At 39.6% G+C, this 27994-nt stretch overlaps 1 protein-coding gene across 1 annotated transcript in view; it reads right to left on the bottom strand.

The window, feature by feature from the left end:
* notch3 (notch receptor 3) overlaps positions 1-27511 on the bottom strand; it is a 57209-nt gene extending 29698 nt beyond the window's left edge. Inside the window, exons 1-4 of the mRNA XM_062049911.1 lie at positions 27243-27511; positions 25097-25169; positions 624-766; positions 209-544 (exon numbers count right to left, since the gene is read on the bottom strand). Coding sequence (XP_061905895.1) covers positions 209-544; positions 624-766; positions 25097-25169; positions 27243-27303 — 613 coding nt within the window. The 5' untranslated portion in view covers positions 27304-27511. The remainder of the gene's footprint in view (positions 1-208; positions 545-623; positions 767-25096; positions 25170-27242) is intronic.
* Positions 27512-27994: the final 483 nt, after the last annotated feature.

The following is a 27994-nucleotide window of genomic DNA, read 5'->3' as shown; positions in this document are numbered from 1 at the left end:
GAACGCATTCCAACTTTTAACCTTTAAGCCCACAATCCTTTGGAATTCATAATTTGTATAAACTTGAGTGCCGATACCCGAGCTACAAACTCGCTCCACCCGACATGTAATGTTAGTGCATACAATTGCAAAGGCTACCGAAAAAGTTGTAAAAATCCTATAGATAAACACTAGAGGAAAACGTCTCATTTGATGAGTTTTATTGTACCTGGCAGGCAGGCACATTCATAGGAATGGTCACTGGTCTGGCGACAAGTCCCTCCATTGAGGCACTGGGAGGGGGCGCAGGGCAGCGTGGACACTTCGCACGTCCGCCCGCTGTACCCAGGTGCACACTGGCAGCGGAAGGACCCGTGCGTGTTGATGCAGAGGCCGCTGTTGAGGCACACACCGGGCTTGCGGCACTCGTCCACGTCGCTGCGGCAGTTCTTTCCCTGGAAGCCAGGTGGGCAGGAGCAGTTGTAGTGGTTGTTCCAGTTGGCACAGCGGGCGCCGTTTGCACAGGGACTGGTGGCACAGGCGTCAATGAGCAAACAGTCTTGGCCTGTAATTAAAGGTGTGTTCAGCTGAGGACTCAAGACTCTCCATGAGCTGATCTTTCTGGTGTATTCTGATTAGTCTACCTCTGAAGCCTCTCTGGCACACACAGCTGTACTGTGGGATACTGTTGACCACTTGGCTCTTACAAGCAGCCCCATTAAGGCAAGGTGATCGATGGCAAGGATCTTGGTGTCGACAGAGTGGACCGATGAATCCAGGACGACATCTGGACAAAACAATTCACACATAGGAGTCAAAACAGGTAACTTAGATATTTGTGATGCAAAGAAGAAAACTTTTGGATCAGACAATTCCCATCATGTACATTAATATACCACATCTGGCATTCCAGATCCTGGATAACTCCTTCTTGACTCATACTGTGGTGCGACCTAGGCGCCTACGCCCTGAAATTATTCCGTATTAGCGGCGGTTCCTTCAAAAGTACAGTGTGGTTTGTGGAGTGAGCGATGCACTCGCATATGAAGCCAGGCCATATCCTGATTTACCAAACACACAATTTGCATCCGCTCCAGCTGGAGAGACCCATTTTCTGTGTGTCAGCGAACATTCCTCGGCTGTTGCAGCGTTTTCCGCAGGTCAGCTGTAAAGAAACCGGAGCACACCCAACAACGACTGCCAGGAAGCCAGGCGATTCCACCCAAATACTGACACGAGAAATATGGAGACTACACTCGCTCTTGTGGAGCAAATAGAAAAAGGCATCTGTGATTTTTGGAAGTGACACCTTTGCCTCTTCCAAGTGACATTAGTTGTTTTGTCTTTTACCTAAACATTGAAACAGGACTATCTGATTGCTCTCTGAGGATTGATTGGAGTTCAGACAAGGTTTGAGCAAACTGAGGTTAGTTTGAGTTAGGAACTTGACACCCGCAGTGGAGCCTCTGGCTGGAACAAGCCCCCTCTTCAAACAGGCTGTTTGATGCTGATGACAGAGCCGTGATGGCTGGGTTCACCCTGAGGCTCGGCCTTCTTTTCTTTCACTGGATAATAACCCCTGGGCATCATCCACAATGGGTTTTCCTCTGTTCTATTTTGTACAAGCATTATTTCACTCCATTGTTGTGCCCTGTGCCTTCTCTATAAAACAAACTGGTTGGGAGCAAGCCAGCATTTCAGGAATATGTTTTTGATGTTTTGTTTTCATTGAAGCGTTACAAGAACAATAGCTTAAAGAGAAGCCACAGGCCTTGGCACAAAGGAGTGTACAGGTGTATCCACGAGAAAGCGACAGAGAAATAGTTGCATCCATTCATTCATCCCTAAAGCCTATCCCAGATGACTCAGGGTGATTATTAGACTCGACACTCGAAATTGATAGGTATCAGTCAAAGGGAGATTATGAAGAGGAATTCAATTACATGAACCGCTACATTACCAAAGGCCCAATACAATTAATTAGAAGTTGATTAGTGGCTCGGAGAATGGAAGCGAACGCTGGCTCAGCTCTTACAGCTTCTATCTTTGAACAACCCCCACTGATCCCCCTACCAAAAAACGCCAGCTTGGCTTTCCCTCCCTCCCCTCACGCGCACACAGGTCAAATGTCAGAGGTCCCCCGTCTGATTGTGATGATAATGTCACTCAGGCTGCAGGGCGAGGGGTGGGGCCACTCCGCAGGAGAGAATGCAACTGGTGGAGTGGAGGTGGTTAAGGAGAAGGGGGGGGGGGGGGGGGGATCGGTCTGGTCCAGAGGGAATGCCATGTCATATTTCCTGTAATCCCTTGTCCCTGCTCTGAAAACACAGCTTTCACTCTGAAATGCTGGATCCTCGTTGCCCGGGCAACGGCGCAGACGAAAGAGCAAGACTGACACTCAACCGATCATGCACCCTCCCTCTTCTTGGTACCCATGGCAATTTGTCATGGCTTGGCTGGGTTTATTTAGAGGCAAATTAACTATGTCTGGAATCTTGGGGGTCAGAATGAAAATGAAAGAACTTGCAGAGGGCCTTGATAAGTGACGGCAAAAAAATCAAACGCGCAAAGTTTTGGTCAGGTCAAAGTTGGATTAAGAGTTGTCACTTAACAGTGCCATTATTAATATAAAAAAATCCAACTATAAAAATCAGCAGAGTTTTTCAAGCTGAAAATGTTTTTCCTCTTGCTCAAATTGTATTGGAGCGTCGTAGCCCAAACAAGCATTCTTTAGACTCGTCCAGACTCACGGCCAACGTGCTTTTCTCATAACACACAACTGATATCAGCTCACACAATTTGGTGGTTGTACGTTGGACTGTCTCCTTATCAGACTCTTTTGGATTCCACCACTTCTCAAACACAAGGCCAGAATTTCTCTCCTAGCTTTTTTTTCTTTCTCCTACATGGATATTAGGGGCAGGTGCAGGCTGCTGTTGTGCACCGGGGGGCCCCGGGTGCCGACTTCTGACCCCTGAGCAAGAGGACGCCAGATGATGATGACGAAAGGAGGAAGGAGGTCTTTTGAGTGGTGTGGCGCAAGCAAAGACGGTCATAGTGGCTAATCTCCCCCGTGTCAAAACATGAGGGATTTTGCCAGCTGCAACCACCCGACCCTGTGCATCTGTCTACATCTGTCACTGTGCTACTACTGTCTAGTGCTCTCTGAGACAAAATAACCCCTGCCTCGCTAATGGGACTGGGCCAACACACATACACAAACCACTTCACACCACTGAAGAGACATTCTGTAAAAAAACAAACAAAAAAAAAACACATGCACACATTCAAAGGCACCACTGCAACAAACGCATGCAAATGAGAACCGCATGCCTTAACACAATGAGGAGAAACTTACAACCAGGGGGGTAGCATGAACCCACAAAAGTTGCCATCCAAGCAGGGGATTGCAGAGGAAAAAAGAAGGAAGAATTTCATTTATATGTTATCTCAGTGGCATGGACATTTTGATGTATGTGAGCGCCGTCACATATGGAACCCGATGCAGCTTTTCCTGCTCTCCGGCTCATTGAAGCATAGGTAACCTGAGCTCCGGACCCCTCCCGTACAATAGCCAGAGGTCAGAGGGTGACTCACCTGTGAACAAAGACTCTGTAATCTCTGACACGGTTCATACTCGCAGTGAAGCTCCACAAAGCAACAAGCCGAGAGGAGGCATCCTATCTGTGAGAGTATTTCCTGAGGAAAACTGCAACAATGGAGCTTGGGCTTAAACATCTGTGATTGTAACAGTTGTGAGGGATCTAAAAATGTAATCTATATTTCAACAACACATGGGCATGAACAGAGACTATTCTTCCATAAGAGTCCGTAGTGACACAGCACTGCCAACCCGAGCCCATAAACACCCCCACTTCTTCCTCCAGCAGCTCTGCTCTCCACATCTTTGCTCTCCCTTTCTAAGCAAAGACCCACATTGCAGGGTAGGGGGGTTGTGGAGTGTTTTGTGGCCCCCAAATAAAAGAGCCAAAGTAGTCAGAACTCCTTTGTATGAACAGGTTGGCAGAAGGAGGGAGAGACGGGGGAGCAGTGACCCAAACAGCTAGTCTTTCAGGTCTGGGCTTCCATGGACCAACAGGCCTAGGCTGTCGCCTGGCAACAGTATCCCATGGTGAGTGGGGAACCTTGGTGGGGGTGGGGGGTTTGGGAACGAGGGTTTAGTGAGGACAGTTTGAGTACTTCGAAGGAAGCTCAGGGCCGCTTGAAAAATGAGTAAAATTCATCTTGTAGGCCTCGCGTCAAGAAGCTACATTGTGCTCTGACTTGGAAGGACTCCTGCTGCAAGGTGTCCAACACAATAAATATACGCTCTACTCTGGACAAATTGGCCCCAATCGCTGATAGATTGTCCGAGGCTGCTCCCTGGCATTTTTCGAATGGCAGCAAAAACCACATGACACACATCCCCAAGGCCGAGGTCTTTCAGAGTATTCTTCATCAGACACGACCACAAACCCTTTTCAGCCTCCAACCAACCTAAGCTGAACCAGATTTGTGCAAAACTTTGAAATTCCACTCCTAAAGAACTAATTTCATGATGAAAGACAACATTTCCTCGGAAACGTCACGTTAAGAGCAACGTGACGATACTAAAGCTGTCATGACTTCTAAGGGCCCTTTCTCGCTGTTTGACCGAAATCAACCATACGCAACATTAAATCCAGAAACCACAGTAAAGACATCCTAAAAGAAAGAGCAGGACAAGGCGCTAGCAAGGAATCCAAGTAATGACTTCTAGACATCATGCTGAATATCAATGCGCTCAACTACTATTGCTACCACATCAATTCTTCCACTTAAATGCAATCAAAGCAAAAGCTAAAGTGAAGCAGAGGAGCATCACGCTTTGAGTCTGATTGGACAGGAAGTGCAGAGCAGAAAGGTCAGAAGGCACCACTTCCTGTGACAGGGCCTGGGAACTATAGCCCTCGGTTTTTAATTATGAGCCAAAAAAAAACCTTGAAATCTTCCTCCCAAGTATCCCCTGTTTAGCTACAAATCAAACAATATGGTATATGTGCTTCCATTTAAATGATGTTCACACATATCTCTGATGTTCCAAAGATCGGGTCCTCAAGGAGACCATAGCAAAAAAAAGGCATTCCTGGATAGGACGTGAGGTACAGACAACAACCTGTAAGTTCTAGAGAGACAGCAGGAATCTTTGCCAGCATTCCTGTGTAATCCGCCGTAAAGATGCCAAAAGAAAACATGGACTCGCGAGCTGCTGCTATGAACAAACACAAAGGACATCTCTCCTTGCGTCCAGACAGATAGGAAACTTGTGACCTGGCATGGTCGCGGTACTCGCTCCAAAAAGTCTGTTGATGTAAGACTTCTCAGCCCCACCAACATGTTTGCTAACTATCAAAATAAATAAAAAATGTCTCAAGGGCCTGGGAGTAGTCACAGGGTCATGACACAACAATCACAACTCATATGCTAACTCAGCAGCCGGGGCCAAAGGCAACACATTAGGAAATAAAACATTGAGAAGCACCACATCCACACATGGACTTCTCCGGCAACCATTCTGCATTTTGCTTCCTGCTTATTGTGTATATAATGTCACCATAAATTATTTAACACGGTATGTAGATTTTGGGGGTCCTTATACCATTTTTTTTACCTCCGAAAGGGTACCAATATTGGAGCTATAAGTATTGGCCCAAACCGTAATCTGATACAATATCAGCACCAGTCCTGGTGCATACTTTTGTTATTTTGTAGTATGAAAAGGTTTGATCATTTAAGTCCCATCTTAAAACTCATTTGTATACTCTAGCCTTTAAATAGACCCCCCTTTTAGACCAGTTTATCTGCCGTTTCTTTTCTGCTCTGCCCCCCTCTCCTTCGTGGAGGGAGGGGCACAGGTTCGGTGGCCATGGATGAAGCGCTGGCTGTCCAAAGTCGGGCGTCTGTGCATCGGTTGGGGACGTCTCTGCGCTGCTGACCCGACTCCGCTCGGGATGGTCTCCTGCTGGCCCCACTATGGACTGGACTCTCACTATTATGTTAGATCCACTATGGACTGGACTCTCACACTATTATGTTAGATCCACTATTGGCTGGACTCTCACACTATTATGTTAGATCCACTATAGACTGGACTTTCGCTGATGTGTTGGACCCGCTGTGGACTGGACTTTCACAATATTATGTTAGACCCACTCGACATCCATTGCTTTCGGTCTCCCTTAGAGGGGGGGTTACCCACATATGCGGTCCTCTCCAAGGTTTCTCATAGTCATTCACATTGACGTCCCACTGGGGTGAGTTTTCCTCGCCCGTATGTGGGCTCTGTACCGAGGATGTCGTTGTGGCTTGTACAGCCCTTTGAGACACTTGTGATTTAGGGCTATATAAATAAACATTGATTGATTGATTGATTGACTATTATGTTAGATCCACTATGGACTGGACTCTCTCACTATTATGTTAGATCCACTATGGACTGGACTCTCACACTATTATGTTAGATCCACCATGAACTGGACTCTCACTATTATGTTCGATCCACTATGGACTGGACTCTCACACTATTATGTTAGATCCACCATGGATTGGACTCTCACTATTATGTTCGATCCACTATGGACTGGACTGTCACTATTATGTTAGATCCACTATAGACTGGACTCTCACTACTATGTTAGATCCACTATGGACTGGACTCTCACACTATTATGTTAGATCCACTATCGACTGGACTCTCAATATTATGCTAGATCCACTATGGACTGGACTCTCACATTATTATGCTAGATCCACTCAACGTCCATTGCACCGGTCACCTAGGGGAGGTCCCCCACATCTGCGGTCCCCTCCAAGGATTCTCATTGTCCCATTGGGTTGAGTTTTTCCTTGCCCTGATGTGGGATCTGAGCCGAGGATGTTGTTGTGGCTTGTGCAGCCCTTTGAGACACTACTTATGTAGCCCTAAATCACTAAACATTGATTGATTAATTGATCAAGTGGAATCACTCAGAAAAATAGTAGGTATAAAAAAAACGTAACCTTATGAGAGATTTGTGCTTTTCAAGTGGAGCGTTAATTTGTTTTTGGTCACTATTTAATTAAATCAAGCACATGATGCAGTAGGTTCAATGGTGCGGACACGTTTGTTACTGGATACTTTCTAATAGGCCTCTGCCTTGGAGACTTTGTATATGTAAGTAATATGCAAATATACTTGTTTATATTGATAAATGTCATGTTTTGAACTGCAATATTGTTCAATTAAGGACACTAATTTCATGTCTAGCTTGTGCAATATTGTGTGCTTAGCTGACGTGTAGTTGCTGCCTCCTAATAGCCTACCATGTTTACCTTTTTGTAAATAACATCACTAAAATACAAGGAATGATCAAATGTTTGTGCTTATTGAAGGGTGTTTAAATATTAACTGGCTGCAGGGCTGCATGTATCGGAGATTATAGATACAAGCCGATATCATCCGACCGGGGTGTCGAAAAAATAGATATTCGAATTAATCGCGATAATTTGTAGTGATTCTTTTTTGATTAAATAATAATCAAAAATCGATTTAAAAAATATATAGATTATTATTATTTGAAATTATCCTGTCCATCCAACTCAGGCACACATTTACTTTAGAAAATAGAAGTGTTGGATACTTCTCTTGCCTTATTTGTGTTTGACTTTATTGTATGTTTTGGTAGATAATTTATTTTTTAAACAAAACTAGTTTTCTTTTCAGTAATATAGAAATTAATTAGAGCTGTTTATACTATGGAGGAATGTAGTCAATCATAGAACTGGCACCCTATGTTAAAGTATTGATTTTTTATTTTTTTTCCCCTCACTATTATGTTAGATCCACTATGGACTGGACTCTCACACTATTATGTCAGATCCACTCGACGTCCATTGCACCGGTCGCCCTAGGGGAGGGGGGTCCCCACATCTGCGGTCCTCTCCAAGGTTTCTCATTGTCATCCCATTGGGTTGAGTTTTTCTTTGCCCTGATGTGGGATCTGAACCGAGGATGCCGTTGTGGCTTGTGCAGCCCTTTGAGACACTTGTGATTTAGGGCTATATAAATAAACATTGATTGATGATTGATTGATTGACCACGGTGATGTGTAGCCTATGAGCTGTTCTTATTGGCGTGGCCAACCAGGCAGACCTGTCAAGTCTACCTGGTTGGCTCCCTCCCACCCCGCCGCTTGATGGTTAATGGAGGAGGAGGGGAGTCCCAGGTATGCTCCCTCATCCCGATTGATGGTTTCCTTGGGCCGCTTCCTTAGTTCGATCGCCTCCTTGACCCAACGTTTGAATTTGTTACTTTCTGTGCCGATGATTTTGCCGTTGTCCTGGTCCGTGATGTGGTTATTTATTTTTGCCATGATCTGATTTGGCTGATTTTAAGATTTCCTGTTCGGATTTTTGTTTTAGGCTTCTTGTAAACCTTTCAGTTGTCTCTTTTTCACATTCTTTCTGATGTTCTTTCTTCCTTGTGTTGAACATGCTACCCGTTTCTCCCATGTATGATTTTCTTTTTCATGATTTACACAGGATTTCGTATATTACATTGCGTTTATTCTATTTTGTCTTTTGGATGTACAAGTAACTGTCTTGTTTTTGTGTGAGGTTTAACAGTTTTGTGTTTTTTCATGACGCGCTGTATTGGTTCAGTTATTCTACTAATGTATGCTAAGGTTATGACCTCTTTGTTCTTTATTTCGGGTTTTTCTTTGGGTTTCTTCTTTTGTTCTCTTTTCCTTGTATCTGCGTTGCTAAAAGGAATCACAAACAGTTTGCTACAACCAAAGTCTGCCATGGTCAGAGGCTCCTGTGGGAGCCTCAACATGTGCTAGCGAGCTAGCTAGTTTCCGACCACGAGCTTGTCTCTCGCAGTATGGGGGCCGGCATGCTACTCAATGGCAGCACCTGGTCCTACGCTGTCCCTTTGTTGAGATCTGACTTCACTGGATTACCATCACAACATCCACCAGCTGTCCTCTACACTGCAACCCCCCCACACCGCCACCACCCCCCGCTAGCCAGCGTCCCGCTACTTGTTCCACGTAACCCCCCCGTTACCCCTTGAAAAGTCCCGTCTCCTCCAGCTGGATCATCTCTGAGTGACACACTCTCAATCTGCCTAATTATCTCTCCGACATCCCTAGACGTCTGCAGGCTGGAGTATCTAAAGTCTACTTTCATCCGAGTCCTAGAACCCAACTTAAATGCACTCTGGCTAAAGAACATTTGATGTTCAATCTAAAAGAAAGCACGGTAGTCAAATCAAAGAGTCTTCCGGAGAAAATTAGGGTGGTCTGGTGCTCCTCGGGCCCTATCAAGCAAATGTAGACCTACTCAGTGGCCTACAGAGAGAGAGGTGGCGCATGCACTGCGCAGTAGAGTGATGAACAGGTCCAGTTGTGTCCTGCAAAACTAATAATAACCTACTCAGTGGCCTAGTGGTTAGAGTTGTCCGCCCTGAGATCGGTAGGTCGTGAGTTCCAACCCCGGCCGAGTCATACCAAAGACTATAAAAAATGGGACCCATTACCTCCCTGCTTGGCACTCAGCATCAAGGGTTGGAATTGGGGGTTAAATCGCTGCTGCTCACTGCTCCCCTCACCTCCCAGGGGGTGATCAAGGGTGATGGGTCAAATGCAGAGAATAATTTCGCCACACCTAGTGTGTGTGTGTGTGACAATCATTGGTACTTTAACTTTAACTGGATATTGGGATATTGAAATGTTAACATGCTAAAATTACCATGCTAACTTTTTGAGCTAGTTTTGCAACCGTTCAATCAAAGAGACCTTCCGGAGAAAATTAGGGGTGTCTGGTGCTCCTCGGGCCCTATCAAGCAAATGTAGATATTGGGATATTGAAATGTTAACTTGCTAACATTAGCATGTTCAATTTTTGAGCTAGTTTTGCTACCGTTAAATCAAAGAGTCCTTCCGGAGAAAATTAGGGTGGTCTGGTGCTCCTCGGGCCCTATCAAGCAAATGTAGATATTGGGATATTGAAATGTTAACATGCTAACATTAGCATGCTAACTTTTTGAGCTAGTTTTTCAACCGTTAAATCAAAGAGTCCTTCTGGAGAAAATTAGGGTGGTCTGGTGCTCCTCGTGCCCTATCAAGCAAATGTAGATATTGGGATATTGAAATGTTAACATGCTAACATTAGCATGGTAACTTTTTGAGCTAGTTTTGCTACCGTTAAATCAAAGAGTCCTTCCGGAGAAAATTAGGGTGGTCTGGTGCTCCTCGGGCCCTATCAAGCAAATGTAGATATTGGGATATTGAAATTGTAACATGCTAACATTAGCATGGTAACTTTTTGAGCTAGTTTTGCAACCGTTTACACCAAAGTCATATAACTCGGTATGTGACATTTGTTCACTGTTATCATGCAAACAATAGCATGCTAAGTTTTTCATCAAATTTTACACTTTTTTCCTCTATTTGACCTTTTGAGTCATATCACTTGGTATATGAAACATGCTAACTGTTATCATGCTAACGTTTGCACACATGTTAAATGTTAGCATTTTAACGTAAGCATGCTAACGTTTTAAGCTAAATATGTAGCTCATTTAGTACAGTTACACCTAAAACTCTCGGATCCAGAGGTCCAGGGCATAGATAGCATTTTCTAGTTATTAATATTATATTATTATTATTATTATTTGGTCGTTTGAGTGTTTTGCAGCATCAACCCTAACCTGTGCTTTAATCATTGCCATATTTATTCAATTAAACTAGGGTCGTCGAAATCTACGAGTTAACTCATGTGATTAATCACAAAAAAACGATCGCACGGAGAATATTTATGCCATTTATTTTGACCGTACAAGCTCTTTTACCTTAACCGCTATATGGTCAGTGATCAGATCGATGCATACAAAAATGAGTGAGTAGACTCCGACTTGTGTGCTCTCTGGCAAATGTCATTCCGAAGTGCAGCCTGAAAGAACTTTAGATAAAACCGTTTCCAAGTTCCGTGCAAATAAATGACATTGAAGTAAAAATGTTTAATCGGAATAGAATATCAGAATCGTTTTTTATTGCCATTGTTTGAGAACGGGTTCACAAACTAGGAATTTTACTTGGTGCAATCGTGCAACATACATAAAATAAAATAAAATAAAATAAAAAAATAAAACACAATGTTCCTGGATAACATTGTGACTTTAAAATTGCATTTGTGTACAAACATTGGGGGTCTTTTCTTCAGCAAGCAAGAAATAGCCTGTGATTAATTATGATTAATCCACATTTCCAAAATGTGATTAATCTGATTTGAAAAAAATAATAATTTCACAGCTGTAATTTAAACATTTGTTCGTTTCCGACTCTGAAATATTAATATAATATTAATATTGTTCAGCCCATTCCTCCTATACATGATGTATAGCAGGGGTCACCAACGCGGTGCCCGCGGGCACCAGGTAGCCCGTAAGGACCAGATGAGTAGCCCGCCGGTCTGTTCTAAATATAGCTCAAATAGCAGCACTTACCAGTGAGCTGCCTCTATTTTTTAAATGTTATTTATTTACTAGCAAGCTGGTCTCGCTTTGCCCGACATTTTTAATTCTAAGAGAGACAAAACTCAAATAGAATTTGAAAATCCAAGAAAATATTTTAAAGACTTGGTCTTCACTTGTTTAAATAAATTCATTAATTCTTTTACTTTGCTTCTTATAATTTTCAGAAAGACAATTTTAGAGAAAAAATACAACCTTAAAAACGATTTTAGGATTTTTAAACACATATACCTTTTTACCTTTTAAATTCCTTCCTCTTCTTTCCTGACAATTTAAATCAATGTTCAAGTAAATTTTTTTATTTTTATTCTAAAGAATAATAAAAAAAATTTAAAATTTAATTCTTCATTTTAGCTTCTGTTTTGTCGACGAAGAATATTTGTGAAATATTTCTTCAAACTTATTATGATTAAAATTCAAAAAAATTATTCTGGCAAATCTAGAAAATCTGTAGAATCAAATTTAAATCTTATTTCAAAGTCTTTTGAATTTATTTTAAAATTTTTGTTCTGGAAAATCTAGAAGAAATTATGATTTGTCTTTGTTAGAAATATAGCTTGGTCCAATTTGTTATATATTCTAACAAAGTGCAGATTGGATTTTGTTTTTAAAACATGTCATCAAAATTCTAAAATTAATCTTAATCAGGAAAAATTACTAATGATGTTCAATAAATTCTTTTTTTAAGTTTTTCTCTTCTTTTTTTCAGTTGAATTTTGAATTTTAAAGAGTCGAAATTGAAAATAAACTATGTTTCAAAATTGAATGGTCATTTTTTTCGTGTTTTCTCCTCTTTTAAACCGTTCAATTAAGTGTAAATATCATTAATTATTAATAATAACATAGAGTTAAAGGTAAATTGAGCAAATTGGCTATTTCTGGCAATTTATTTAAGTGTGTATCAAACTGGTAGCCCTTCGCATTAATCAGTACCCAAGAAGTAGCTCTTGGTTTCAAAAAGGTTGGTGACCCCTGATGTATAGAGTCCTCGATCGCCTCCTTAACCCATCGTTTGAATTTGTTACTTTCTGTGCCGATGATTTTGCCGCTGTCCCGGTCCATGATGTGGTTGTTTATTTTTGCCATGATCTGATATGGCTGATTTGAAGATTTCCTGTTCAGAGTTCCTGTTCAGCTATACCGTATAGCTCGGTTGGTAGAGTGGCCGTGCCAGCAACTTGAGGGCTCCAGGTTCGATCCCCGCTTCTGCAAACCTAGTCCCTGCCGTTGTGTCCTTGGGCAAGACACTTTACCCACCTGCTCCCAGTGCCACCCACACTGGTTTAAAAATGTCACTTAGATATTGGGTTTCAAAGTTGGGCTCTCCTGGGATATCCAACTTTGAAGCAATGGATGGAAACAACAATGGACATATATAAAATGGAGAAGATAACTGCCTTTATTCATTATAAATTGGAGGAATGTACTTCATACTGGGAAAACTGGGTCAATTATGTCACGCCCCACGTCTTTAATTTTTCGAATTAGTGATTGTACTGCTTAAAAAAATAAGATTACTCCCTAAAAAATAAAAATAAAAATAAAATAAAAAAATATAAATAAAAATAAAAATTGGGTTTCACTATGTAAAAGTGCTTTGAGTCACTCGAGAAAAGCGCTATATAAATATAATTCACTTCACTTTGAACATTTTGCTCAAAAAGGTCTTCTTCTTCATATACTTTTTCAACATTTCTTGTAATCAGACCATATTTTCGGTATATTAGATGGAGTTTGTACCTTTTTAAAAAATCCATCTAATATACCGAAAATACAAGAAATTTTGAAAAAATAAAACAAAGTCCTCTTATGTTTATGTAATTTAATCCCATAAAATTGTTGTAGTGCATTACAAAAGCTTTTTGTTACTATAGTGACTTTTTAAAAATCAACGTTACTACCGTATTTTTCGGGTTATAAATCGCAGTTTTTTTCATAGTTTGGTGCGATTTATACTCGGGAGCGACTTGTGTGTGAAATTATTAACACCTTACCGTAAAATATCAAATAATGTTATTTAGCTCATTCACGTAAGAGACTAGGCGTATATCAGCAATCGTCAAACACACACACGTCAACCAATAAAAATTTGGCGGGGGCGTGTCATGGCAGAAGTGCATTGTGGGAAAAAAAAAGCTGCTACCTGCTACTACTTCCGTACCTATGAAAATTGATCATTTCAACATTGGCGGTAACTTATAAAAACTGAGAAGGGCTGGACAAAAAATTGGCACGGAAAAGGAAATCATATACTGCAGATTACAAGATGGAAGTAGTGAAATATGCAGCAGAAAACGGCAATCGAGCAGCAGAAAGAAAGTTTGGAGTCATCCATCCATTTTCTACCGCTTGTCCCTTTTTTTGGGGGGGGGGCTATCTCATCTGCATTCGGGCAGAAGGCGGGGTAGACATAGATAGACAGACAACATTCACACTCACATTCACACACTAGGGACCATTTTTAGTGTTGCCAAGCTTATGTAGAGCGAAAACAGCCCCTCTCGCCCAAAAAGGAGCGCTGCTGCTTCTTCAAAACAGATAAGGAACTGGCCAAAACAGCTCTGTGAGCCGACAAACAGGAACCCTTAAGACAGGCCTGGGCAATTATTTTGACTCGGGGGGGGGGCACATTCAGAGAAAAAAAATGTGTCTGGGGGCTGGTATATCTATTTTTAAGAACACTTATACAAAACCTCACAATAATGTCTGATTAAATGCAAACATTTTTATGACAGACTGCTACGGAGCCCCTAAAGCAGGGGTCCCCAAACTACGACCCCAGCGTCCAAAATCAGGCCCGCGGGAAGTCCCAAGTATAAAAAAAAAATATTTAAAAAAATATATATGTATACGTATTTTTTTTCTGTCTTTTCTTATCCACTTTGTACCGCTTGCTACTCACGGTGTCTCCTAGCCGCTCAGGCAAATCATATTGTCTAAAAATGCATTTTCTCATCGGAACGTGACATCATCGCACGCGCGGAAAGTGCGCTATATATATCTAATATATATATATATATATATATATATATATATATACACTACCGTTCAAAAGTTTGGGTTCACCCAAACAATTTTGTGGAATAGCCTTCATTTCTAAGAACAAGAATAGACTGTCGAGTTTCAGATAAAAGTTCTCTTTTTCTGGCCATTTTGAGCGTTTAATTGACCCCACAAATGTGATGCTCCAGAAACTCAATCTGCTCAAAGGAAGGTCAGTTTTGTAGCTTCTGTAATGAGCTAAATTGTTTTCAGATGTGTGAACATGATTGCACAAGGGTTTTCTAATCATCAATTAGCCTTCTGAGCCAATGAGCAAACACATTGTACCATTAGAACACTGGAGTGATAGTTGCTGGAAATGGGCCTCTATACACCTATGTAGATATTGCACCAAAAACCAGACATTTAGAGCTAGAATAGTCATTTACCACATTAGCAATGTATAGAGTGTATTTCTTTCAAGTTAAGACTAGTTTAAAGTTATCTTCATTGAAAAGTACAGTGCTTTTCCTTCAAAAATAAGGACATTTCAATGTGACCCCAAACTGTTGAATGGTAGTATATATATATATATATATATATATATATATATATATATATATATATATATATATATATATATATATATATATATATATATATATATATATATATATATATATATATATATATATATAAATAAAGCCCAGCCCCCGGCCAAATTGTTTTAACCCAATGCGGCCCCCGAGTCAAAAAGTTTGGGGACCCCCGCCCTAAAGGGACATGGGGGAAATTTTTTTTGTTTTTTTTTGTTTTAGACATGTATCTCGTGCGCACGAGAACCTTTTTATAAAGTTATAAAAAAAAAATTTTTTTTTAATTTTAATTTTTTACATTTTATTTTATTTAACTTTATAAGATAGATGTCTAAAAAAAAAAAAAAAAAAAAAATATCAAAAAAACACATTTCCGTAGACTGCCCTAAAAACGGAATGGGATTATAGATTTTTTTTTACTGAATGACACCCAGAATGTACATGAAAGAATGTGTGATTTACAATATTAACTATGAATGATAAAACACTGACTATTGACAACATACTGTATGAACGTCACACCCCCTCTCCATCCACATATTTTACAATCAAGCGAAACGCAACAAAAATGCAACAAACACAGTAAAATATGAACGCGAAGGGTAAAAACAACAAAAAAACACCTACAATCTGATATATGTGATATATCACTAAGCTTTAGAACTTTGTTGTAAAAATCTCCTTCTGCGTCTGTCCCTGACACCCACATTTCAGGCTCTGGAAACACTCTGTGGAAACACTCCCCACCCACACTGCTTGGTGCCTCATCTGAGCTGCTGTGACTTACATGACCATAGTAACTAATTAGAAAGTTTAGAGTATCAAATACATTTCCCCCCAAAAATGTGACTTATACTCTAGTGCGACTTATGTTTTTTTTCCTTCTTTATTATGCATTTTCGGCCGGTGCGACTTATACTCCGAAAAATACGGTATGTTTATTATAATAATATACAAGTACAATATTTAGTAATTCCATTATATTATCCAATTAGAACATTTCCATTATCATCATTGCCTTTTTTTGCTGATTGGCTAATATAAATGGGGGGGGGGACACATGTCCGGTGGCCATGGATGAAGTGCTGGCCAGAGTCGGGACCCGGGGTGGACCGCTCGCCTGTGCATCGGTTGGGGACATCTCTGCACTGCTGACCCGTCTCCGCTCGAGATGGTCTCCTGCTGGCCCCACTATGGACTGGACTCTCACTATTTTGTTAGATCCACTATGGACTGGACTCTCACTATTATGTTAGATCCACTATGGACTGGACTCTCACTATTATGTTAGATCCACTATGGACTGTACTCTCACTATTATGTTAGATCCACTATGGACTGGACTCTCACTATTATGTTAGATCCACTATGGACTGGACTCTCACTATTATGTTAGATCCACTATGGACTGTACTCTCACTATTATGTTAGATCCACTATGGACTGGACTCTCACTATTATGTTAGATCCACTATGGACTGGACTCTCACTATTATGTTAGATCCACTATGGACTGTACTCTCACTATTATGTTAGATCCACTATGGACTGGACTCTCACTATTATGTTAGATCTACTATGGACTGGACTCTCACTATTATGTTAGATCCACTATGGACTGGACTCTCACACTATTATGTTAGATCCACTATGGACTGGACTCTCACAATATTATGTTAGATCCACTATGGACTGGACTCTTACTATTATGTTAGATCCACTATGGACTAGACTGTCACAATATTATGTTAGATCCACTATGGACTGGACTCTCACTATTATGTTAGATCCACTATGGACTGGACTCTTACTATTATGTTAGATCCACTATGGACTAGACTGTCACAATATTATGTTAGATCCACTATGGACTGGACTCTCACTATTATGTTAGATCCACTATGGACTGGACTCTCACTATTATGTTAGATCTACTATGGACTAGACTGTCACAATATTATGTTAGATCCACTATGGACTGGACTCTCACTATTATGTTAGATCCACTATGGACTGGACTCTCACACTATTATGTTAGATCCACTATGGACTGGACTCTCACTATTATGTTAGATCCACTATGGACTGGACTCTCACTATTATGTTAGATCCACTATGGACTGGACTCTCACTATTATGTTAGATCCACTATGGACTGGACTCTCACACTATTATGTTAGATCCACTATGGACTGGACTCTCACTATTATGTTAGATCCACTATGGACTGGACTCACACTATTATGTTAGATCCACTATGGACTGGACTCTCACTATTATGTTAGATCCACTATGGACTGGACTCTCACACTATTATGTTAGATCCACTATGGAATGGACTTTCACAATATTATGTCAGACCCACTCGACGTCCATTGTATTCGGTCTCCCCTAGAGGGGGGGGGGGGGGGGTCCTCTCCAAGGTTTCTCATAGTCATTCACATCGACGTCCCATTGGGGTTGTGAGTTTTTCCTTGCCCTTATGTAGGCTCTGTACCGCGGATGTCGTTGTGGCTTGTGCAGCCCTTTGAGACACTTGTGATTTAGGGCTATATAAATAAACATTGATTGATTGATTGATTGACAAATAGCATGGTAGTCTTTTTAATGGTCTTATCTTAATTAACTTAACAATTAAAAGGCCGGCGTCTCCCCCTTTTTAAAAAATACAAACTACTTTCTTTTAAAGTTTTCAAGTCCTGAAGCTTTAAAAAAAAAGTGGCCCTCCTACTAGTGCGGGTGTCACAAAAACCATATACTGCCCGGAAACCCCACGTCGCACTACCCGAGCGAGAGGTTAGAGTCCGACGCGTGACCTGGTAGTGACTCGTAAACTTCTAAAAGGCGGCGGGCGGGAGCTTGCTGTTTGATGTGATACTGTGACATCATGGCTGCACAGGAAACAGGATACACCGCTATCTAGGCCAAGGAACAAAGACAATCGCCGTCTAGAGTTCATTAGTTGCCGCCACGTTAGAAGCCACGAGATAAAACGCATCAGAGCGGATTCTTTTAATTCTTAGAAATTGTATCAATTTTTTTGTTGAAACATCACAATGAAATCACATTTTTGTGGCTTTCCTAACCTCTCTGCTCACTCTGCGTGCTCTCTAGATCAGGTATCTGCACGAAGAAAGGATCTTTTCTCCCCTTTTACATCTTTGTTCCTGTGGGGGGGCGGGTGGCTAGGTCTGGGGTGTCACCTTCAGTGCCGGACCGGTCCGACCACTCCGGTAATGTCCCCGTTACAGGAGAGACCGCCTTGGGTTCCGTTGAAAAAAACCCCAAGAAAGTGTCCTTATTCTCACTAAGTCGATTCAAAGAAGAAAACAAACTGCCCGGGTGAAATTACACATTGACCAACTTAATGACTCTCCTCCAGCAAATGATTGATAAAAAATGCGGCGGCTGCCAATGCCGCCCCTGCTTTTTTTTTTTTTTTTTTGATGTGCCGCCTGATCTTTAAACCCCTTTTAACTTTTGGAGGGAAGCAGGTGTCTTTTTGAACAGTAACACTCAAGCATGTTCCTTCTCTACACCAGTGTTTTTCAACCTGTTTTGAGGCAAGGCACATTTTTGTCATAAAATAAATCCGGAGGCACACCACCAGCAGAAAACTTTAAAAAAATTAACTCCACCAAGTCGTCGTGTCTTATTTTGAGTGTGTTGGTGTCTTCCTGTGTGTAGTGCTTTAGTTCTTGTCTTGCTTATTTTGGTGGCCCTTCCTGTTTTGCCGGTGTTTTCCTGTAGTGGCTTCATGTCTTCCTTTGAGCGCTATTCCGCGCACCTGCTTTGTGTTAGCAAGCGAGGCTATATACGTTGTTGCTATCCTTCTTTGTGTGGCCATTGTTGATTTTCACGTCACGTACGGATGTACTTTGTGGACACCGTAAGTTTTTGCTGTCGTCCAGCATTCTGTCTGTTTACTTTGTAGCCATGCAGTTCAGTTTGACTTTTGTTTTGCATAGCCTTTTCCTTTCGTTCATTTTGGGTTTAAGCATTACATACCCTTTTTACCTGCACCCTGCCTCCGCGCACCTGCTTTGTGTTAGCAAGCAAGGCTATTTACGTTGTTGCTATCCTTCTTTGTGTGGCCATTGTTGATTTTCACGTCACGTACGGATGTACTTTGTGGACACCGTAAGTTTTTGCTGTCGTCCAGCATTCTGTCTCTGTTTACTTTGTAGCCATGCAGTTCAGTTTGACTTTTGTTTTGCATAGCCCGGGGGTCGGCAACCCGTGGCTCTAGAGCCGCATGCGGCTCTTTAGCGCCGCCCTAGTGGCTCTCTGAAGCTTTTTCAAAAATTTATGAAAAATGGAAAAAGATGAGGGGAAAAAAAATATATTTTTTGTTTTAATATGGTTTCTGTATGAGGACAAACATGACACAAACCTCCCTAATTGTTATAAAGCACACTGTTTGTATTAAACATGCTTCACTGATTCGAGTATTTGGCGAGCGCCGTTTTGTCCTACTCATTTTGGCGGTCCTTGAACTCACCTTAGTTTGTTTTCATGTATAACTTTCTCCGACTTTCTAGGACGTGTTTTATGCCACTTCTTTTTCTGTCTCATTTTGTCCACCAAACTTTTAACGTTGTGCATGAATACACAAAGGTGAGTTTTGTTGATGTTATTGACTTGTGTGGAGTGCTAATCAGACATATTTGGTCACTGCATGACTGCAAGCTAATGGATGCTAACATGCTATTTAGGCTAGCTATATGTACATATTGCATCATTATGCCTCATTTGTAGCTATATTTGAGGTCATTTAGTTTCTTTTAAGTCATCTCAATTCAATATATATCTCATGACACACTATCTGTTTGTAATATGGCTTTTAATTTCTTGCGGCTCCAGACAGATTTGTTTTTGTATTTTTGGTCCAATATGGCTCTTTCAACATTTTGGGTTGCCGACCCCTGGCATAGCCTTTTCCTTTCGTTCATTTTGGGTTTAAGCATTACATACCCTTTTTACCTGCACCCTGCCTCCCACTGTGGTCTGCATATCGGGATCACAACAAACCATCCTCGTCTCACCCGACACATTCCGACTTTTATAAAGCAATGCTGCCACCTACTGACATGGAGTATTACGTGGTTACCCTGCCGAGTTTTACGCAGCACAGACACTAAGCAACGGCACATTATTGGCAGATTGTAATTATTGATTTGCCAAAAATATTTTTGGGGATAAATTAGGTGAAGTTGCATAATTTCCCACGGCACACCAGACAATATCTCAAGGCACACTAGTGTGCCGCGGCACAGTGGTTGAAAAACACTGCTCTACACTGCAAAAAGTGAAATCTAAGTAAGATGAAATATCTCAAATAAGGGTGATATTTGCTTATTTTCTGTCTGATAAGATCATTCTTCTCACTAAGCAGATTTTATGTTAGAGTGTTTTACTTGTTTTAAGTGTTTTGGTCCTAAATGATCTCAGTAAGATATTACAGCTTGTGGCTGAGATTTGATGACCTATATTGAGTAAAAAATGCTTGAAACTAGAATATCAACTGTTGCAAAGCTGTGTCATCAACACTCACAAGTATAAAACTACTTTTTTAAAGTACCGTATTTTTCGGACTATAAGTCGCAGTTTTTTTCATTGTTTGGCTGGGGGTGCGACTTATACTCAGGAGCGACTTATGTGTGAAACGATTAACACATTAGCATAAAATATCAAATAATATTATTTAGCTCAGAGCAGGGGTCGGCAACCCAAAATGTTGAAAGAGCCATATTGGACCAAAAATACAAAAACAAATCTGTCTGGAGCCACAAAAAATGAAAAGCCATATTACATACAGATAGTGTGTCATGAGATATACATTGAATTAAGATGACCTACAGCAGGGGTCACCGATGCGGTGCCCGTGGGCACCAGGTAGCCCGTAAGGACCAGATGAGTAGCCCGCTGGCCTGTTCTAAAAATAGCTCAAATAGCAGCACTTACCAGTGAGCTGCCTCTATTTTTTAAATTTTATTTATTTACTAGCAAGCTGGTCTCGCTTTGCTCGACATTTTTATTTCTAAGAGAGACAAAACTCAAATAGAATTTGAAAATCCAAGAAAATATTTTAAAGACTTGGTCTTCACTAACTGACAAAGAAACAGATAACAGATTTGGTGTCCAGTTCAAAGTGTGACATGATTTATTTAAAAATTTGAGAGAGAAAAAAAATTTTTTACATTTTTTTTAAAAAAAAAATAAAAATTTAAAAATGTAAAAAAAATTTGAGAGTTGACTTTTGTATTTTACATGAGTTATTATTTGTACAAACATGGTGCAAAGTAATTCATGATTTGGTAAACAATGTTAGTGGCTAGCTAGTTAAAATGGGTCTTAGAAGTGATCATTTGAAAATGTACAATTTGAAAAATGTGCACTTAGAGAAAATATAAAAATAAAGTGTCGCATATTGATATTTATCTGTTTCTATATATATTTATTGTGAGAAATCACTAAGATGATCAGTGTTTCCACAAAGATAAATATCATTAATTATTAATAAGAACATAGAGTTAAAGGTAAATTGAGCAAATTGTCTTTTTCTGGCAATTTATTTAAGTGTGTATCAAACTGGTAGCCCTTCGCATTAATCAGTACCCAAGAAGTAGCTCTTGGTTTCAAAAAGGTTGGTGACCCCTGACTTAAAGGAAACTAAATGACCTCAAATATACCTACAGATGAGGCTTAATGATGCAATATGTACATATAGCTAGCCTAAATAGCATGTTAGCATCGATTAGCTTGCAGTCATGCAGTGACCAAATATGTCCGATTAGCACTCCACACAAGTCAATAACATCAACAAAACTCACCTTTGTGCATTAACGCACAACGTTAAAAGTCTGGCGGACAAAATGAGACAGAAAAAGAAGTGGCATAAAACACGTCCTGGAAAGTCGGGAGAAAGTTGTACATGTAAACAAGCTACGGTGAGTTCAAGGACCGCCAAAATTAGTAGGACAAAACGGCGCTCGCCATATACTCGAATCAGTGAAGCATGTTTAATATAAACCGTGTGCTTTATAACAATTAGGGAGGTTTGTGTCATGTTTGTCCTCCTATAGAAACCATATTCCTGTTGTTCACTATTCTTTATTTATTTTAAATTGCCTTTCAAATGTCTATTCTTGGCGTTGGCTTTTATCAAATACATTTTCCCCAAAAATGCGACTCATACTCCAGTGCGACTTATATATGTATTTTTCCTTCTTTATTATGCATTTTCGGCCGGTGCGACTTATACGCCGGAGCGACTTATACGCCGAAAAATACAGTATTGGTAAATAATGTCAGCATTATTATCTTTGTTCAACTCAAAGTGTGACGTTTTGATCGTGTTAGTGTGCAGGATTTCACAAGAGCTACAAAATGTACACAAAACTACATGGTGTCGGGTTCAAACACTGATGACATCTATTAAACAGACAAGAAGCAAGGAATCATGCAGAGACAGAGTTCAATTTGTTCAACTCAAAGTGTCACGTTTTGATCGTGTTAGTGTGCAGGATTTCACAAGAGCTACAAAATGTACACAAAACTACAGTACATGGTGTCAGGTTCAAACACTGATGACATCTATTAAACAGACAAGAAGCAAGGAATCATGCAGAGACAAGAGTTCAATTGGGTTTTATCAAATACATTTCCCCAAAAAATGCGACTTATACTCCAGTGCGACTTATATATGTTTTTTTTCTTTCTTTATTATGCATTTTCGGCCGGAGCGACTTATACTCCGAAAAATACGGTAATCATTTCTTACTTCAAGCATGAAAAAAAAATCATGATGCCGAGCGCATATCATTATGTCAAGATAATGGCACTAGCATTTACTTCATTTAAGAATATTTTTCAACATATTGAGCAAAAAGGTCTCATTTTTTAATCTACCAAGAAAAGTGCACTGGTTATTAGTGAGAATATACTTATTTTAAGGTATTTTTGGTTTCATTGAGGTTAGCTAATTTGACTTGTTTTGGAAAGTCTTGACAAGCCGAATTTTCTTGTTATATTGGCAGATAATTTTGCTTACTGTATTTTTCGGAGTATAAGTCGCACCTGCCGAAAAGGCAATATTAAAGAAGGGAAAAAACATATATAAGTCACACTGGAATATAAGTCGCATTTTTTGGGGAAATGTATTTGATAAAACCCAATTGAACTCTTGTCTCTGCATGATTCCTTGCTTCTTGTCTGTTTAATAGATGTCATCAGTGTTTGAACCCGACACCATGTAGTTTTGTGTACATTTTGTAGCTCTTGTGAAATCCTGCTCACTAACACGATCAAAACGTGACACTTTGAGTTGAACAAATTGAACTCTGTCTCTGCATGATTCCTTGCTTCTTGTCTGTTTACCGCTCACTAACACGATCAAAATGTTACACTTTGAGTTGAACAAATTGAACTCTGTCTCTGCATGACTCCTTGCTTCTTGTCTGTTTAATAGATATCATCAGTGTTTGAACCTGACACCATGTAGTTTTGTGTACATTTTGTAGCTCTTGTGAAATCCTGCACACTAACATGATCAAAACGTCACACTTTGAGTTGAACAAAGATAATAATGCTGACATTATTTACCAATACTGTATTTTTCGTCGTATAAGTCGCTCCGGCGTATAAGCCGCACCGGCCGAAAATGCATAATAAAGAAGGAAAAAAACATATATAAGTCGCACTGGAGTATAAGTTGCATTTTTTGGGGGAAATTTATTTGATAAAACCCAATTGAACTCTTGTCTCTGCATGATTCCTTGCTTCTTGTCTGTTTAATAGATGTCATCAGTGTTTGAACCCGACACCATGTAGTTTTGTGTACATTTTGTAGCTCTTGTAAAATCCTGCACTCTAACACGATCAAAACGTGACACTTTGAGTTGAACAAATTGAACTCTGTCTCTGCATGATTCCTTGCTTCTTGTCTGTTCAATAGATGTCATCAGTGTTTGAGCCTGACACCATGTAGTTTTGTGTACATTTTGTAGCTCTTGTGAAATCCTGCACACTAACACGATCAAAACGTCACACTTTGAGTTGAACAAAGATAATAATGCTGACATTATTTACCAATACTGTATTTTTCAGAGTATAAGTCGCTCCAGCGTATAAGTCGCACCGGCCGAAAATGCATAATAAAGAAGGGAAAAAACATATATAAGTTGCCCTGGAGTATAAGTCGCATTTTTGGGGAAATTTATTTGATAAAACCCAACACTAAGAATAGACATTGGAAAGGCAATTTAAAATAAATAAAGAATAGTGAACAACAGGCTGAATAAGTGTACGTTATATGAGGCATAAATAACCAACTGAGAAGGTGCCTGGTATGTTAACGTAACATATTATGGTAAGAGTCATTCAAATAACTATAACATATAGAACATGCTATACGTTTACCACTCCTAATCGCTAAATCCCATGAAATCTTATACGTCTAGTCTCTTACGTGAATGAGCTAAATAATATTGATATTTTACGCTAATGTGTTAAAAGTTTCACACATAAGTCGCTCCTGAGTATAAGTCGCACCCCCGGCCAAACTATGAAAAAAACTGTGACTTATAGTCCGAAAAATACGGTAGTTCAAATAAAATACCCCTAATTTTTGTATTTTCTTTTCTTTTTTTTTGAACACTGACTTTTTGCAGAGTAAACAAACTACACAAGCTTCACGGGTGGGGGTGTGGGGCAGACCCCCTCTGGAGATAGGAGGCTATTCCACTCGACTATTGTGACGGGCCATCCCGTCAAACAAACCCCACCCCTCTTCTCCCTTCCTCGCCGTCCAATTAAAAAAATACAAAAAAAACAATCTCGTACAGGTGCAGAGTGTGAAGGCGTGTTGGTGCTAATCCACTCTCTTTCACCGTACGAACGTGGGGGGTTTATTATCTCGTCACTGAAAACGAGATTAGGCTCAAATCCAGGTTTAAGTGTGTAGATTTTTTGGAAAGTGACTTACATGCATCGGGAGGGCGACTCTAAACACGTCCCTCCGTTTTCACAGGGCCTGTATTTATCCGTGCAACGAAAACCTGCAAGGGAATATAAGAAATAAGTTGAAATGGGTTTATTTTGGTCGTATAATCAACCATTGTACATATACAGATTATACATAATAACAGTCATACACAAAAAGAAAAAGAATGACCGAAAAAGGAATAGGCTGAAGCCAAGGCTTATATTTGCCTATCCAATACATTCACTGAAAATTAGATTGCCTGGAACATCAACGGGTTGAAAGTAATCAATGCTATATTTTATAATTTTCCATTATTTCACCTTTCAAGGCTTTCTTAAACCTTAAAGAACTGCATGTCTTCAACTCATCACTGAGCTTGTTCCACCATTTAACTAACCTCCTCCAACCTCCGAGGACAAAGCTACGGACAATGGGAGACCGGGCTTTCTACTCCGCCGCTCCCAGTCTGTGGAACGCTCTCCCTGACCACCTGAGGGCACCACAGACTGTGGATGCTTTTAAAAAAGGCTTAAAAATCTTTCTTTTTAGATATATGCATACTAGTTTTAGCTATTTGGCTGTTCTAGTTTTTATTTGTATTTATTTTTTATTATCTTTTTATTTTTTTTTTTTTTTAATACACTGTAGCACTTTGAGGTGGTTTACTCAATGTAAAGTGCTTTTTACAAATAAAATCTATTATTTATTATTAACTCCTGAAACTGAAATACATTTGTATTTTATATTCCTTCTTACTTTACATATTTCAAAAATCTGCATCCCCCTGTAAATTATAGTTTTCTCCTCTTAACTGAAACTTAATTTAAAGAATACAAGCTGCAAGGCTGTTCTTTACTCAAAACATAATTTCCATTGTTTTTAAAAGCACAATATCTGCAAAACTTTAACACACTTATGAACAATGCATTGGTCGATTCATAGCAGCACACTTTTATGTATTATTCTAATTACCCTTTTTAAAAAAAAATATATATACAGTAATAGTCTTGAACACATCAATAAAATAGACCCCAACTCCTCCTCCTGCATGGAGGGCAACATGTGGCATCCTGCAGCCTTTTTTTCCCCCTCTGCTTTGTAATGCTGATAAATAGACTAAATGCAAAAAAAAAAGTGCAAAAAGAAGTTGCTTAGGGAATGTCATTCAACATTAAAAACACCCTTTTTTATTTATTTGAGAGTTGTGCAAAGCTAAAGCTTTAAAATATTAGCAGGCATTAAACCTAAATAAACGTCCTGATGGCATTGCATATAGAAAATGCATATGTAAAAATGCATTGCATGTATAAACATGCATATATAAAATGCATTGCATATGTAAAATGCATATATAAAAATGCATATATAAAATGCATTGCATATATAAAATGCATTGCATATATAAAAATGCATCGCAAATATAAAAATGCATATATAAAATGCATTGCATATATAAAAATGCATATATAAAATGCATCGCAAATATAAAAATGCATATATAAAATGCATTGCATACATACAATTAATATATAAAAATGCATTTTAAAATGCATTAAATATAAAATGCATATATAAAATACATTGCATATATAAAATTAATATATAAAAATGCATTTCATATATAAAATTCATATACAAAACTGCATATATAAAATGCATTGCATATATAAAAATGCATATATAAAATGCATCGCAAATATAAAAATGCATATATAAAATGCATATATAAAGTGCATTGCATATATAAAAATGCATATATAAAATGCATCGCAAATATAAAAATGCATATATAAAATGCATTGCATATATACAATTAATATATAAAAATGCATTTTAAAATGCATTATATATAAAATGCATATATAAAAATGCATATATAAAATGCATTGCATATATAAAATTAATATATAAAAATGCATTGCATATATAAAATTCATATACAAAAATGCATATATAAAATGCATTGCATATATAAAAATGCATATATAAAATGCATATATATATATATATAATGCCTAATTTGTGCATGAAGATTGTGCAATGGTTGTAGAATTAAAACAAAGTCCTATTGAGGGGCCCCTTGGCACCGTGTCCAAACATGTCCCCTCAAACAAAACCAAACCGAATTCCTCCCACAGCGACGTACCTTCAGAACGATGCATGAACAATAAAAAAGACAAAATAATCCATAGAATATTCCCTTCCATTTCGGTGGAAAAAGTTCCCAGCAACTTGAAGGCGTCTCCTCTTTTCAGTAGAAATACATCCTTTTTGTTGTTGTTGTTGTCGCAAGTAACTTCAGGTGAATGGAAGCTCCAGAGTGGACGCGACGGGCTTTTGTGGTGCGGTCGAGCCGGGAGAGTCGCGTTAAAGTTTCCCTCCCCGAAGAAAGTTCCTCCCGCAGCTCAGCCTTGATGTGAGATTCCTGAGAAAACTGCCCGGGCGGCGGCGGAGGGGCCGTGCAAGTGCGCACACACTCCGCCCATCTCTCTCTCTCTCTCTCTCTCTTTCTCTCTCTCTCTTTCTCTCTCTCTCGCTCGCTCACTCACTCAGGCTGAAGACCTTTAACAAGCTGTAGCACATGGTCCTTCAGAGGAACTTACCTTATTAAAATGCATGCGTTTGACACTAGTGTTGTCCCGATACTAATATTTTAGTACCGGTACCAAAATGTACAAACCCCGTTTCCATATGAGTTGGGAAATGGTGTTAGATGTAAATATAAACGGAATACAATGATTTGCAAATCATTTTCAACCCATATTCAATTGAATGCACTACAAAGACAACATATTTAATGTTCAAACTCATAAACTTTATTTATTTTTTGCAAGTAATAATTAACTTAGAATTTCATGGCTGCAACACGTGCCAAAGTAGTTGGGAAAGGGCATGTTC

Source organism: Entelurus aequoreus, linkage group LG06 (assembly GCF_033978785.1).
Source record: "Entelurus aequoreus isolate RoL-2023_Sb linkage group LG06, RoL_Eaeq_v1.1, whole genome shotgun sequence".
Taxonomy (NCBI): domain Eukaryota; kingdom Metazoa; phylum Chordata; class Actinopteri; order Syngnathiformes; family Syngnathidae; genus Entelurus; species Entelurus aequoreus.
This window is presented reverse-complemented; position numbering and strand designations above follow the sequence as displayed.